Source organism: Cydia fagiglandana, chromosome 4 (assembly GCF_963556715.1).
Source record: "Cydia fagiglandana chromosome 4, ilCydFagi1.1, whole genome shotgun sequence".
Taxonomy (NCBI): domain Eukaryota; kingdom Metazoa; phylum Arthropoda; class Insecta; order Lepidoptera; family Tortricidae; genus Cydia; species Cydia fagiglandana.
This window is the reverse complement of record NC_085935.1, coordinates 3,134,868-3,149,103: the sequence shown is the minus strand read 5'-3', so window position 1 is coordinate 3,149,103 and position 14,236 is coordinate 3,134,868. Positions and strand designations below refer to the sequence as shown.

Sequence of the window (14,236 nt, the reverse complement as noted above, 5' to 3'; positions counted from 1 at the left end):
TAGGTCGCAACAGTGTAACGCAACTCGTAACTTGAACTAACAAACGCGCGCTATTGCGACCTAGTTTCTAGTTAATAGATTCCAAAAAATCGACGATGTCACAACTCTCCTCTGTCACAACTCGCCTCAGTCTCCCCTACATACATATATTATTTCATATAAATAAATTGTAAGAACTAAAACGTGTCACTAAATCTTCTATGAAATCATCTTCCCAACAGTAAGTGTAAGATACAAATGTAATAAAAACGGGAGCCGACTGCACTCATACAAGGCAACATATTGCCTGACCATCGGTAGACCTTATGTGTTTACAATAAGGTTTAGATTAGGTTAGTTGTGTCGGCGATACAAGCCGTACATAATACTCCACAGTTTGAGACGTCATATCGGAGCACGCATGCGTCGGGAAAGCTAAGTGTATGGAGATACGGTAGGGATGGCTCTTGGTTAATGTCTAAGATTTACTTATTAATATATGGGAGACCGAACTTTGCTCGGAAAACGTATGAAAACTCAAAATTTAACATTTTCCCAGAGATCAGACCTAGTTAGATCGATTTATCACCCCCGATAACCCCCATATAGCAAATTTAATCTACGAGTATATCGTTATTATCGTTAGAGCCCCCCGGATCCCCGGACATATATATATATTTATTTGTAAAACGGGACTTAATCGGGCCCCACAGTGGCGTAGCGTGAACTAATTTAGCCGTGGGCAAAGTATCTACGAGGCCCTTTTCTTTCAAGCCCGAAGGGGCCTCGCGCGAGGCGGCCCCGTGATTTTACTGACATCTTTTCCTCCTTTTTCACGACAGAAATGATTGGTCGGACTAAAATAAACCTCTTTTCCAACAGATTAAAAGGTATTTGCGAAATTCGAATTTTCTTCCACATTTTTATTTTTATATTCCTATTATTTTTCACGAAAATGGCTCATTAATGAGTTATAATAAATAAGAAAAACAAAAAACAACGGGTTGCACTCCGGGAGTGCCGGCAGAAGTGCCGGCAGAAGTGAAAACTCAATGACATTTGTAACAGTTTTTCGATCAGGGCACGTGTTCGTTTTACGCCTTACGAATCTTACGGTCACGTGAGCTGTCGCGAGTTTAACATTTTTTTCCCATCACAAAAATTGCACAGCGCCGCTAAAGAAGTTTTCACTTCAAAGATCATTTATTTCAGAAAACAGGTTCAATAATATGGTTAGTAACTCTTAACTTATGAAGTATATTAGACTATTTCCTAAAAGGAATGCCCAAAAGTTTTAGAGGTACAGTCCTTGCGCAGACGCCCGGCAGCCCTGCGCCGGCGCCACGCCGCATCTCGACCAGATAAAGCTTATATAAATCAAACGGCCGATAGCCGCAGATAGTGTATTAATCAGTTTCGTCACATTATCTGCCCGCCACCTAATGGATTCTTAATGCGACTCTGTAAAAATATGTCCAGTGTTAATGTCTTGCAGCGATACTGACGAGATATGTGGGAGATGGAGAAATTAGTTTTCGGTGGGCTAGACCGTTTCTTCGTTGGCTCCATGTTTGCAATCTCCAGATTGCATCTGTCGCATGAGTATGTGTTTCAGAGCCGCTGATATTATGAACCTATCACAATGTGCTTTCTAATTAACATTCTGTTTCATATTGTTTTTAGAACCATAATTTAATGTCCCTATCAAAGATAATTTAGACTAGAGGAATATTGTTTTGTATTTGGCCTACTCTCCAGGTAGATGGCGATACTTCTTGTCATTTAACAAAAACACATGTTGCGACTGGCTGGCACGCGGCCTCCTTCGAACGTATTGTTTGTGAAGTATTTTAATTTGTGTTTGACAATCAGTCTGCCTGTCACCGCCTATCTATTAAGTTCTTGCTGTTCTTTCATAAATAAATTATTTATAATATTTGTATAAAATCTACGTGTTTCCATTATATCACCAATTCATCATACAGTCCACTTCACTAGCTATCAAAAACTGTTAATCATTTGTGTGGAAACATGGCAGTAAATGCAATGACTACAGAATTTACTTTGACAATATTCCTCTATTTCAAATTCTCTTTGCCCCTGCAGCGATACTGACGAGATATGTGGGAGATGGAGAAATTAGTTTTCGGTGGGCTAGACTATTTCTTCGTTGGCTCCATGTTTGCAATCTCCAGATTGCATCAGTCGCATGTGTATGGCTTTTAGGGCTTCCAATCTAGGGAAGCCTAGCCAAGATGAGAATTGTTTGTAGAAAACGAAACGCTAAGATAAACGTAAATGATGTAGGTATGGAAATAACAGCATTTTGTTTTATTTTATACAAACGCTTGTCATCTTGACTAGGCCACAAGATAATCCCATATTAGGTATTTTATGATCATTCATAAAAATCTGCTGATTCTTTATATTTACTTGGAATTATAAATTTTCTTTACGTAAAAATATGCCCTGACGAGATATGTGGGAAATGGAGAAATTAGTTTTCGGTGGGCTAGCTTGGCTATTTCGCCATTCTTGCAAATTTTGTGAGCATTTGAGCATGTATGATGATAATTAAATATTGTTTTGTCTATTCATTTTTTTGAAAATGTTTCTAAATGGCAGAATAGAATTCAATTAGCATTTCAATCATTCAATCTTTGTTTTAAAGAATCTAAAGGCTTGCGTTTACGAGTATAAGCTTGCATATGCTTCAGGTGTATGGGTGAGACTATATGCTTGTTTTTTTGCTCTTAAATCTTTAAAATACTCGTATAATTTTCAGACTTTCTAATAAGCCTTATCTACCTTGTTATCATATGAATGAACTCCAGCAAAAACTAGTGTAAAGACCTTTACACATGGCCTTTAAAGCCAGTAACTCGTAACCCATTATTATTTTAACTAACCGCCGATAAAATCACAAAAAGTTAATCGATGATATGAGATAGCTGGAAACATACGCGCAATGTAAATGAGTTTACGCGCAGGCTTTATACAGGGTGACTTTAAGTAGAGAATGAAAATTCTGAATTCACAATTTATTTGTCAAAAATGACATTTGTATTGTACACTGATCACCACATTATAGGCGCAGGCGCACATTGTATCGTAGGGAACCAGACCGGACAGGATTGCTTAGATATGCTCGCAAGTAAACTATTTATAAATGTTAAATAATAGTAATAAATACATAATTATACACAATGCCTAATACTATATACGTTGTAAGTAATAATGAAAAGTGCCGAAGAATATTTAGATAGGTTGACCAACGACAAAAATAAGCTAAACGAAATTTCAATATAAAAATATCTGGGAGAGCTTTGCTTGGAAAACATATAAAAACTCAAAATTGCGCGTTTTCCCTGATATAAGACCTAACTAGATCGATTTATTGCCCCCAAAAACCCCCATATAGCAAATTTCATCGAACCCGTTAGAACCGTTTCCGAGATCCCCGAAATATATATAAATAAATGTGACGATCCACGGTAAAAGGTACCTTATGGCGGTTGGCGATTACGCTATTACTAACGCCGCTCCAATATTCTTGCGGCGCTATGCGACGTAAGCGCCAGCCGCCATAAGGTACCTTTTACCGTGGAACGTCACAAATATACAAGAATTACTCGTTTAATCTGTCCTATCCTATCCCAAGGGCACAAATATGTGGCGTACTTAATTGTAAGGCGTATATGGGTCGTGGGATCGGACAGGTTAAAAGTATTAGATATAAGATATACCGGGTGTGGCCTGTAACATAAGCAAAAAATTCAACTGTAGGCTGTACTCCTCATACTGACCAACATTTGTTCAGCGACTTTTAAAAATAACTTGTAGTTTGATTTTTAATACCCTTTAAAGTTTATTCTAAGACGCCATGTATTGCAAATTTTGTTATGTTTAAGGCGTGACAAGAAACGTCAATCACAATGATATGGCGTGGCGATGGCGTCCATTGAAGACAATATTTATTTTTTATGAAAAATAGGGAGTCGAAATACTTTATAATTTTTAAAAGTTTTTGAACAAAAGTGTCACCTTTGAGGAGTACAATCTATGTTTTAATTATTTGCTCATGTTACAGGCCACACCCGGTATTAGATTAGATTAGATATATAGATTTAGTGATCGATATAACTGTTTTAGTTTGTAGCTTAGCGAAGTGGAATATGGCGTATGTCTCTATCAGCCGTATTCGAACAATACTAGATATTAAAACGATATGGATTAGAAATGTCAGTGTCAAACTAGTGTCAAAATTGTCATTTCTTCAAACAAAAACGTCACTTTTGACACTGACATATCTAATCCATATCGTTTCAATATCTAGTATTTGACGTATCTCATTGTTCGAATACGGCTGTATGAAAGATGAAACGGCACGAACTCCGCAGCTAATCTGAGATAAGTTTTATAGTTAGTTATTATAGCTCTGATGCGGTCCGCACGCCGCTCCGGTGTGCGAGAGAGACAGGGCTAGGCACATATATAGCGTACCCCTTGCACAGTACTCCAACAATAGTTGAAAAAGTATGTTAACACATTCACCGCTGAGCTACGGTCGTAGCGCTACGTCGTAGCCGATAACATGGGTTTCCCGATATGTAGCGAAAATGCTTCGTAGAGGCAAAACGTTTGTATTCACCTCGGATTCACAATTCACACGTCTTCAAAGTATTTTTATAACTTTATAATTATATAATTATTTCGTTTCATCTGTCCCGTTGTCTATCTGCTAGTTACTTAAATTTTACCCACTTCTCGGTTCTCGATGAAGCTGAAATTTTGCATCGTTGACAATAAAATATTATGGTAAGTACCATAGAGCTGATCTGATGATCTGTCTCCATCATCAGATCAGCTCGGGTGGCCATAGGAACTCTATCATAAAACAACGCAACCCAATTTTGTTTGAGTTTGTTAGAATTGCTTCGATGAGTATTAGCTGCCTGTGGAAAGAAAAGTACAGTCAGCTATAAAAGCTTGTACCAAAACTAAAATATTTACCAGAAAAAATATTAAATAACTTTTCTTTTTTTCAGGTAAGTTCCAGTTCACGCTTAACCAAACTTTTCACCTTTCAATTTAGGGCAAGCGTACGCACCAAAATAATGCCACGTATAGAGTGGACATGGTTTTACTCACCAGTACAAAAATAATTGTAAGTATATACCTAAAAATATTCCCAACATGCTCATCCGTTTCATTTTCTTTCTATTGTAAAATTATCTCATCGGCGCGATTCTGGAAATGAATTAGAGATTAACTAGATACGATATAGTAAAGATATGTGTCGTCCAACGGGTAAAGGTACCTTATGGCGGTTGGCACTTACGCTATGATTAATGCCGCTCCAATATTATTGCGGCGCTATGCGACGTATGCGCCGGCCACCATAAGGTACCTTTTTCCGTGGAACGTCACATATCTTCACTATTTCATATCTTGTGACTCTCTAATTCATTTCCCGAATCGCGGCGCCAGCCGCTATAAGGTACCTTTTGCAGTGGAATGACACATATCTTTACTATTTAATATCTAGTGAGTGTCTAATTCATTTCCCGAATCGAGCCGTATATCTTAGAAACGCAGTAAAAATACACATTTCACAACGAACTATCTTCTCTTTACATCTATCATTATCACAAAATATCATCACAGTTTATTTTAGTGCTTTTATAACCACAGCCAAGCCACCTGTCTGATATCGTGTCTAGCACTAATCAATTCGATCATAGATAATAGATAGCTGATCGCAGATAAAAACTGAAATAGATACATCGCGGTGAAACGGGACCGATCACGATTTTACCTCAGTCTTCATTGTTCTTTAGTAAAAAAAAAACTAAAGCAACGTTTTTAAAATTACAAATTAATAGAGCCGTACGTGCATTTTTTTGGAATAATAAGGAAAGCGATATGCAATAGACAAGTTAAACGTATACCCAGTACATGTCATATTTAAACTTATGTCAAAAATTGAGGTGACAACAGAGTGTCAATTATTTGGCATTAGCATATTTTTTTTTTTTTTTTTTTAATTTATTGTTATATAAAAAACACATACATACACAGTAACAAAAATTTCGCCAAACTGTACAACAGTTTGTTGGCGGTATCGAGCACAGGGACGTTTACCTCATTGCCTTAGATAAAAAAGGCAAAAATAGAAATGATATATTTTCCCATTTTGTTTATGGGAAATTTCATTAATAAATGTCTCTGACATATTCTTATTTTTGTGGTTTTGAAGCTGGGTCAGCGGAGTGACTCGGACGAACCTAGTGACTAATTTTTTGCGCTCAATTTTATACCCAATTTTGGTATCGATGAGTTCATATTGGGTGCCAAAAATGATTATCGAAAGCGGACGAAATAAAATTATTACAGAGCTCAAGAATGATGCTTAACTAACATTTCCTGATAGAGTTAACATAACAATGTTCGACCCACTCCATAAAACCCCCATTGTCTCTGCCCTATCTTTCAAAAATCACCCATAGAGACGACATTTATGGCGCGCAGCTTTTTTATTTGACATTTTATACAAGTTTATTCAAACATAATGATAGCATCACAGACGTTATCTTTCTATGCAGCGTTACCGCGAGCTCCGGACTGATAGCATCTGGGGCCAGCCAATGCTAGTTAAACCAACCTGATAAGGAATCGGGCGCGCTAGTGTGGGTCGCCGTGCACACACGCCCGCGCGGCGCTGTGTGCGTGGAGGGGAGTCCGCGCGGCAGCCAGTCACTCAGTTTACGCGGGAAAAGCATGACGGTGCGAACGAATATTCGGTCTGTTGAAGACAATTGTAGTGTTTAAAAGTGTTTCTGTAGCTTCTGTGATGTTATTGTGGCTGAGGTACCTGAAACAGCTGGAGCTGGCGTGCGCCGGTGCCCCGCCAGGCGGCGCTGTCGACGTCAAAACAATGTGTACGTGAACAAACCTTGTTTACATTTTTATTTAATCTGTATTTTTAATGTCTTGTGTTGTCTATGGTCAAATTTTTGAATTAGGAACCCTTAAAGAAGCTCTTCGGTTATTTAAAAAAGTATTTGATTTGCTTTTAAATAAAAGTCCGTTCGAAAATCAAACTTTGATACCAAGTGCCTAAATGTCGATCATATTTTTGTTTTAAAAATGCGTTCCGATATAAAAACAACATTTATTTCGATTACATATTCCGAGTTATATTTTTAAGTTGGTGGAGATTTCTCCGGAATCGCGATAAAGAATGTCGTTAAGAATGTTTGTTTTTTATCTTGTTTGGATGTCTGTCTGATAGCCGTAACAGTGGTACTGTAAATACTGGGATTTTTATTACGAGCCAAATTATCTTTGAGCTGGCAATAAATAATTGTTATCTGTTTTTAAAGTAACTCGATGAAAACAAATGTATTGTAACTGCACTGGGGTTTTTCAGAGTTACTAGTAAACATATATTTGTTTATTTAAAAAAAAACTTTAACACGAGCAGATTTATAAAATCATATTTGTTAGATGTACCTACCTTAATATAACTTAAATGACCGGGCTTAAAACAAATCAATGGAACTTTTTTTGTAAGTAGGTTACCTACCTAGAGTTAGACCGTAAAAAGTCTGCAGCGATTTTGATAGCCCACGCAGTGCAAGTGTCATTTTAAGCGTCAAACTTCTATGAAATTATGACGTATAAATAACACTTCCACTGCGTGGGCTATCAAATCCGCTGCAAACTTTTATTGGTGCGACTATATCCACTTTTTGTTGTACGTTACTCGCTTGTGCCTTTAAATATTAATGGTTTAAATAATACAAATATTCTTTACAGTATATTAATTGTTATAAATCTTTTAGTAAATCTTCGAAATTCAACGTCCAAAACTGTGTAAGTTACAATCTCAGATACAAACTTTTAAAACGCGCCACTGAATTCGTGAAATCGTGACCATACTGACTTTGTCAGTGACATATCTCTTCAAACATCTAAATAAATCATATCTCCATACATTTAAGGATGGTTATCGCTTGTCACATATGATACGGATATGTTCACGTTCGTGTCCTGCGCGCCGTGTCTAATATTTTGACATTTCTGACAGGCGTCTTAACTGTCAATGTCAATGTCAAACATGTGAAGAGCTTGATTTTTGTTTCATTTGCTTGGTAATTGTTTCGTATGCCCTGATTACTCTTAGCAGATAAATCTTGGTTGAGAGTAAATATTTTGTAATTAATATAGATACTCGAGAGAGATAGGGCGGGCCATTGTTCATAGTAGCTCTAATCTATTTTGTTATTATCTAAGTAGAATACGGAAGAAAACTTAGATAATGTTTATCAATATAATAGGGAGAGTTGGACCAAGAAAAGTCTGCTACGATTTTGATACACACGCGGCGCAAGTACGTCATAATTATATAGAAGTTTGACGTTTAAAATAACACTTACACTGCGTATGCTATCAAAATCGTTGCAGGCTTTTCTTGGTCTAACTCTAAGTAGTGAGACATGAAAGAGTAGAAAGCAAATAAATGGAACTAAACAATTTCCATACAAAATTGTTATCATGTTAAGGCATTTTACGTCAAAATTGGGACAGTTACGAGGAAAGTGGCGCCCTCATTTATTTTTTACTTGTTTATGTCACACTGTACTTACATTCCATAAAATAATAAGTGTCAATTTTGATTCGAATTAGAACACAATACAAAATAGGTACTTACACCGAATGTTGTAATTTTTCTTTGTATTTTTTATACAACTTCTCAATAAGCTTTTTACATGACATTTGACTGAACTCAAAAAACTTCGACTTGTTTCTCTGAGTATGCCAATAGACATCACAATGCAGATGATAACATGGTCAAAAGGTTATCACAGTATTTTTACCAAGAAACAAAATAAACAAGCGCGGTAGCAAATTTCCATATAAAATTGATAACCCCGCATCCTACCAGATTCTTATCACCCAGATGGGATCGTAGTTATCATATTTAAAAAAAAAGTTATTAATAAAAAAATAACAGACCACCTGCTTCTCTTAACGCGCAGGCGCGATAAAATCTCCCGCGGCCATCTTAAGTGCGAAAGGGACGGAGGATAGCCATGTGGTTATCGGGAAGGGATATTGAGAAGTTTTGTCTATGGTGTGTTTTCAACTTGATATTTTTAACATACGACTGAATCGTGTTTTTGTTGTTAGGGTTCCATAGCCAAAATGACTAAAACGGAACACTTATAGTTATGTCATGACTGTCCGTCTATCCGTATGTCACAGCCATTAATCTCGAAAACTGCTTTAATGAAATATGGAATGTAGACGTGTTTTGTGAACGGCTACTGCTTTTAGAGTTATAATAAAAAAATATATCAAGCGGAACTCCATACATGAAACAAACAACAATCTGTCAAACAACATTGTCAGTAGAAAAAGGCGCGAAATTCAAATTTTTGACCGGACGATAATCCTTCGCGCCGTATTTTTTTAATTTGTCGCGTTTTTCTACTGACGGAAATGGATTGACATTGACTATTAAATAAAATAAGGGTTCCGTTTTTCCTTTTGAGGTACGGAACCCTAATAAAACAGTAAACATCAATGGTGACACATAGGCAAGTTTTTATTAGAAATAAGATTCAGGTTCCTAAAAAAAGTTTTTTGATGAAGTGACTACCTACTTTTAAAAACTATTATTACATTTATTATATTTTTCACTAAAAGAGCACGGAAAACGCAAAACACCAAAAACTGCACATTTCCAAAAACAGTTGCCAACCTAACCGTTTTAACTGTCAAAATAGTTTTAAAACAAATGAGTACAGCCGTGATAAAAGAGTGAATGGGACCGGCGGAGCGCGGCGATCTGATAAGACGGGGGGGCTGTTATCTCCTCCGAGATTTCACGTTCATTATCAACCGGTGCTTGGATTCGGGGGCGTGTGGCCCAGTGTTGGCTGTTTTAGTGAGTGTTGAGGATTTTGAGGTTATGTGGCTGTTTTAACAGACACATCAAGTTTGTAATCACTACACCATAAAACAAAGTCCCCCGCCGCATTTGTCTGTGTGTATGTATGTTCGCGATGAACTCAAAAATAACTGAACGCATTTTCATGCGGTTTTACCAATCAATAGAGTGATTTTTGAGGAAGGTTCAGGTGTATAATTTGTTTAGGTTTACCTCTGTGGGAAGCCGGGGCGGGTCGCTAGTGTAATATAGGTATAGGCAGGAGAGTTGAATGATTACACACACAGCTACACCGAGTAAATTGCAAAAACAGTATTGAATGAATGAGTAAATGTGACTTTAAGAGCACGAAAAAAACTTAAAGAAACTTTTTGGTCCATCTTGCAGTTGGCGGTTAAACTTCATACATCGGTCTGCGATAACGCAATAGACAAGTCTATTTTTATATAGGATTTTGAACAGCTCGCCAAGCTGAACGTTTCGGAAACTCAAAATCCCATACAAGAAGACAACACAGACGCGTAGGCACGTCATGTCACACTATCAAATTCAATTTATACTACCCCTAAACCACTATAAGTCCTGTCCAGTATAAGTCCTGTCAAAATCCCATATAAAATGACACTTAACGCAAACGCGTACGTCAAAATTACACTAGTACGACTACCACCAGTTTTGACATTGACAGATACGCTCGCGTCTAAGTAACTTACTTTCTATGCATCTCGCTCGTACTCGCATATTAGTGCAAGCGAGATGTATAGAAAGTAATTTACGTAGACGCGAGCGTATCTGTCAATGTCAAAAATGGCGGTAGCCGTACTAGTGTAATTTTCATTTGATAGTGTGACGTGACGTACGCGTTTGCGTTAAAGTGACATTCCATTTCCAACTGCAGCTGCAATACTGTTCATTTTACTATGGAAATTAACAATGACAGCGACGCGTTTCCATAGTAAAATGAAAATAGAATGTCACTCTTAAGTGTCATTTTATATGGCATTTTGACAGGACTTATACCTAGCAAAACATTCAACCTCCTAAGGCCCAACGCCCTACCCAAGTACTTATTCAGTTCGATGAAATTTAAATTGTATTCAATTGGATTAGAGTCGCATTTGCCTTAGGAGGTTAAAGTACCTTTTGTTCCTTATAAAACCCTCAATCAATACTTCTTATCCGACCCGATAACATAACGTATGCCTTTTAAAGGCTAATTAGCAAGCTGGTTGGTTATCAGCCGTTATCTCCAGGAAACTAACACCCACAGGACTGATAACAACATGTCTACTGCGAAACGATAAAAGTTACAAGTTTAGGTAGATCGAAGGTTGGCTGGAGCTTCTGCGATAAGGCCGCTTTGAGATGTATTATCACTTACAAATTGCTAACTTATATCGCAACACTGGTAACATATATTTGTGGAAGTCGACCACGAAGCCGTTGGTTCTAGAGTCAGACCGTAAAAAGTCTGCAGCGATTTTGATAGCCCACGCAGTGCAAGTGTGATTTTAAACGTCAAACTTCTATGAAATTATGACGTATAAATAACACTTCCACTGTGTGGGTTATCAAAATAAATCTGCTGCAGACTCATTGGTGCGACTATAGCTTTCAGAGTCTATAGCTCGCTTATTTATAAAACTTAGCAACCTCTTACAAACCGCTGTTAATTTTTATCTCTTTCTAACAAAGAAAAATTTCAAAAGGACGAATAGGGACAAGCGATTATTCATTAAAAACAAAATAAGAACGAATATACATCGCTAACAACAATTTAGTGGAAGTGGGAGTTGGAAGGGTTAGACCTCGGCGGATTTTCTCTGATCAGATCGGGGAAATCCTGAAGAAAGGCCAGGCCCCTATTTCACCAACGTGACAGGTGCGACAATTCGACAAGTCTCATTGTTGCTGACGTCACAGGCATCCATGGGCTACGGTTATCGCTTACTATCGGGCGGGCCGTATTCCTGTTTGTCACCATCATTGTATTATTTAAAAAAACTTTATTATATCGGCAAAAAACAGGTATTTCTCTTGTGATGTTTATGATGATAATGATCACAATTGTCACAAGATTTCAAAGAACTTTCGATAATTTTTGACAGCAAATGAGTTCTGTGTCGGAATTTCGTGACAATTGTCGTATTTCTTGTGACAATTGTCATTAGCTTCGCAAAATAAATACTTATTTACTGGCGATATAGTGGAGTTTTTTTTAATTAACATGTTGGTGGCAAACAACCATACCGCTCGTCTGATGGTAAGCGATTACCGTAGCCTATGGAGCCCTGTGACGTCAGTAACAGTGATGTCGACAAATGCGACATTTGTCACGTTGGTGAAATAGGGCCCAGGTCAAGAGCACCCTAAACCTGCGAGCGTGTATGAGAAATGTTACGAAAATGAAGAAAGCGAAAAAGCTATGCCAGGATCGTAGCAAGTGGAAATACGTGGTCTCTGTCTACCCATCCGGGAAATAGGCGTGATTATACAGGGTGCTTCCTGTAACAGGAGCAATAAATTAAACTAAAGGCTGTACTCCTCAAACTGACCAACATCTGTTCAGCAACTTTAAAAAAATATGAATCCTTTAGACTTCCTCTTTTTCATTCTGAATAAATATTGCCTTCAATGTACGCTGACATCAGTGTGTTTGACGTTACTTGTCACGCTTTTAACATAACAAAATTTGCAATACATTGCGTCTTAGAATAAACTTTAAAGTGTACCTAATAAAAATCAAAATATGAGTCAGTATAATTTTAGTTTATAAGTTTTTATACAACATTTATATTGAGCCTAATTCAGTTGTATTAATTATAGTCTTATCACGTTCAAAAAACATGAGTTATTTTCAAAAGTTGCTGAACAAATGTTGGTCAGTTTGAGGAGTACAACCTACAGTTAAATTTATTGCTCATGTTACAGAAAACACATGTATGTTATACCTATACCTATGTATGTGTAATTGTGTAACAACAATTTAAATAACGCGGCTTAAACAAAATCAGGGAGGACATATTTACTTTTGTGCTGTATCAAAATTGTGAACTTGGAATACCTACTACAAGCTACCTGTTTAGAAGGAAGGCAAATCCGAAACTAAATTTGTTTCTCAACCAATTTATGTACGTCGATTCCCTCAAGTTATTTAAGACTCTAAAGAAAAACATATGCCTAATATGGTCTTTGAGCACCTAGAAACTCAGGTCTCATCTTGGTCTTCAAATCATATCAATTCACTACCGATGACGACCTGTTTGGGTCTTTGTTATTTATGCATTACTACCTACTATTATTTGATGTATATTAGCTGTTGGTTCTATAATTCTATATGTAATAAATAAATACTTAAATAAATTCCAACAATGTGACTCCGAATTAAGAAGTGACGGCATGTAGTTAATATTTTACAGACGCAATGATGACATGCATGTATGTTGTTATAATTTTACTGACTCATTATTTTATATAATGACGGTTTATTTATTTTTATACACACTGATGATTTAATTCCCGTATGATAACGACCAGAAGTTATCCTAAACCGCAGCAGTGGGACTTACCAAATGAATTGTTATTCTATAAATATCATACCTATTCGTAAAGTCCTGGGGTAATCATATTTTTGAAATACGGCTATAAGTACATGTAAAGTGGATTGAGTTGATGACGTTTTGGTACGTGTTTTATAAGATTTGTACATCTGCCAGAAAATCTAAAAAAATGTGTCGATGAAAATCGGAATTAACGCTCAATATTACTTAACTAAAATGTGCAAAAATGGCTGAAAATACTTAAAAATAAAAATGTAAAAACAATTTACAAATTCATCCTCGTTTGGTATAGTTTAAACTCCAGTTGTTAACATTAAGTACCTAACAATAGTTTTCCTAACTTGCCTTGCAATAATGCTCATCATTAACTGCTTACCTGTTCAAGGGCACATTTTTGTCTTTCATAGACATACAATAGGTACATAAAAGCATACAATTTTATAATTACAAGTTACAAGACGAGCTTTCTCGAAACGTGTCGCAGCAAATTTTATTAAGGCCTTTACAATGAGTAATGACTAGATTGGCGCCTATAACCACAAAAAGCCATTTACTTTTTTTGCCCAAACTATCCATAGCTTTTTAAACACATTAACATCTTATCAATCCAAGCAGCTATCTTTTAATGTAACACCTAATCAATACGTCCATCGCCGGCACCGAACCTGCGACCTTTCGGCGCCCCGCCCTGATGGGGATCAACTGCGCGTGAGTGGACCGGCCCACTGCGTATCTACAC

General features: G+C 36.9%; 1 protein-coding gene across 2 annotated transcripts in view; it reads left to right on the top strand.

The window, feature by feature from the left end:
• The window catches only part of LOC134663507 (zinc finger protein ush), a 307,319-nt gene that overhangs the window by 154,596 nt on the left and 138,487 nt on the right, over window positions 1-14,236 (top strand). Inside the window, exon 1 of one of the 2 annotated variants that reach the window (XM_063519888.1) lies at window positions 6,353-6,920. The exons of the other annotated variant lie outside the window; for it this stretch is intronic. Within the exon in view, the coding sequence (XP_063375958.1) occupies window positions 6,833-6,920 (88 nt within the window). The 5' untranslated portion in view covers window positions 6,353-6,832. Of the gene's footprint in view, window positions 1-6,352; window positions 6,921-14,236 lie in introns of those variants that run through there. 2 annotated transcript variants of the gene reach the window in all.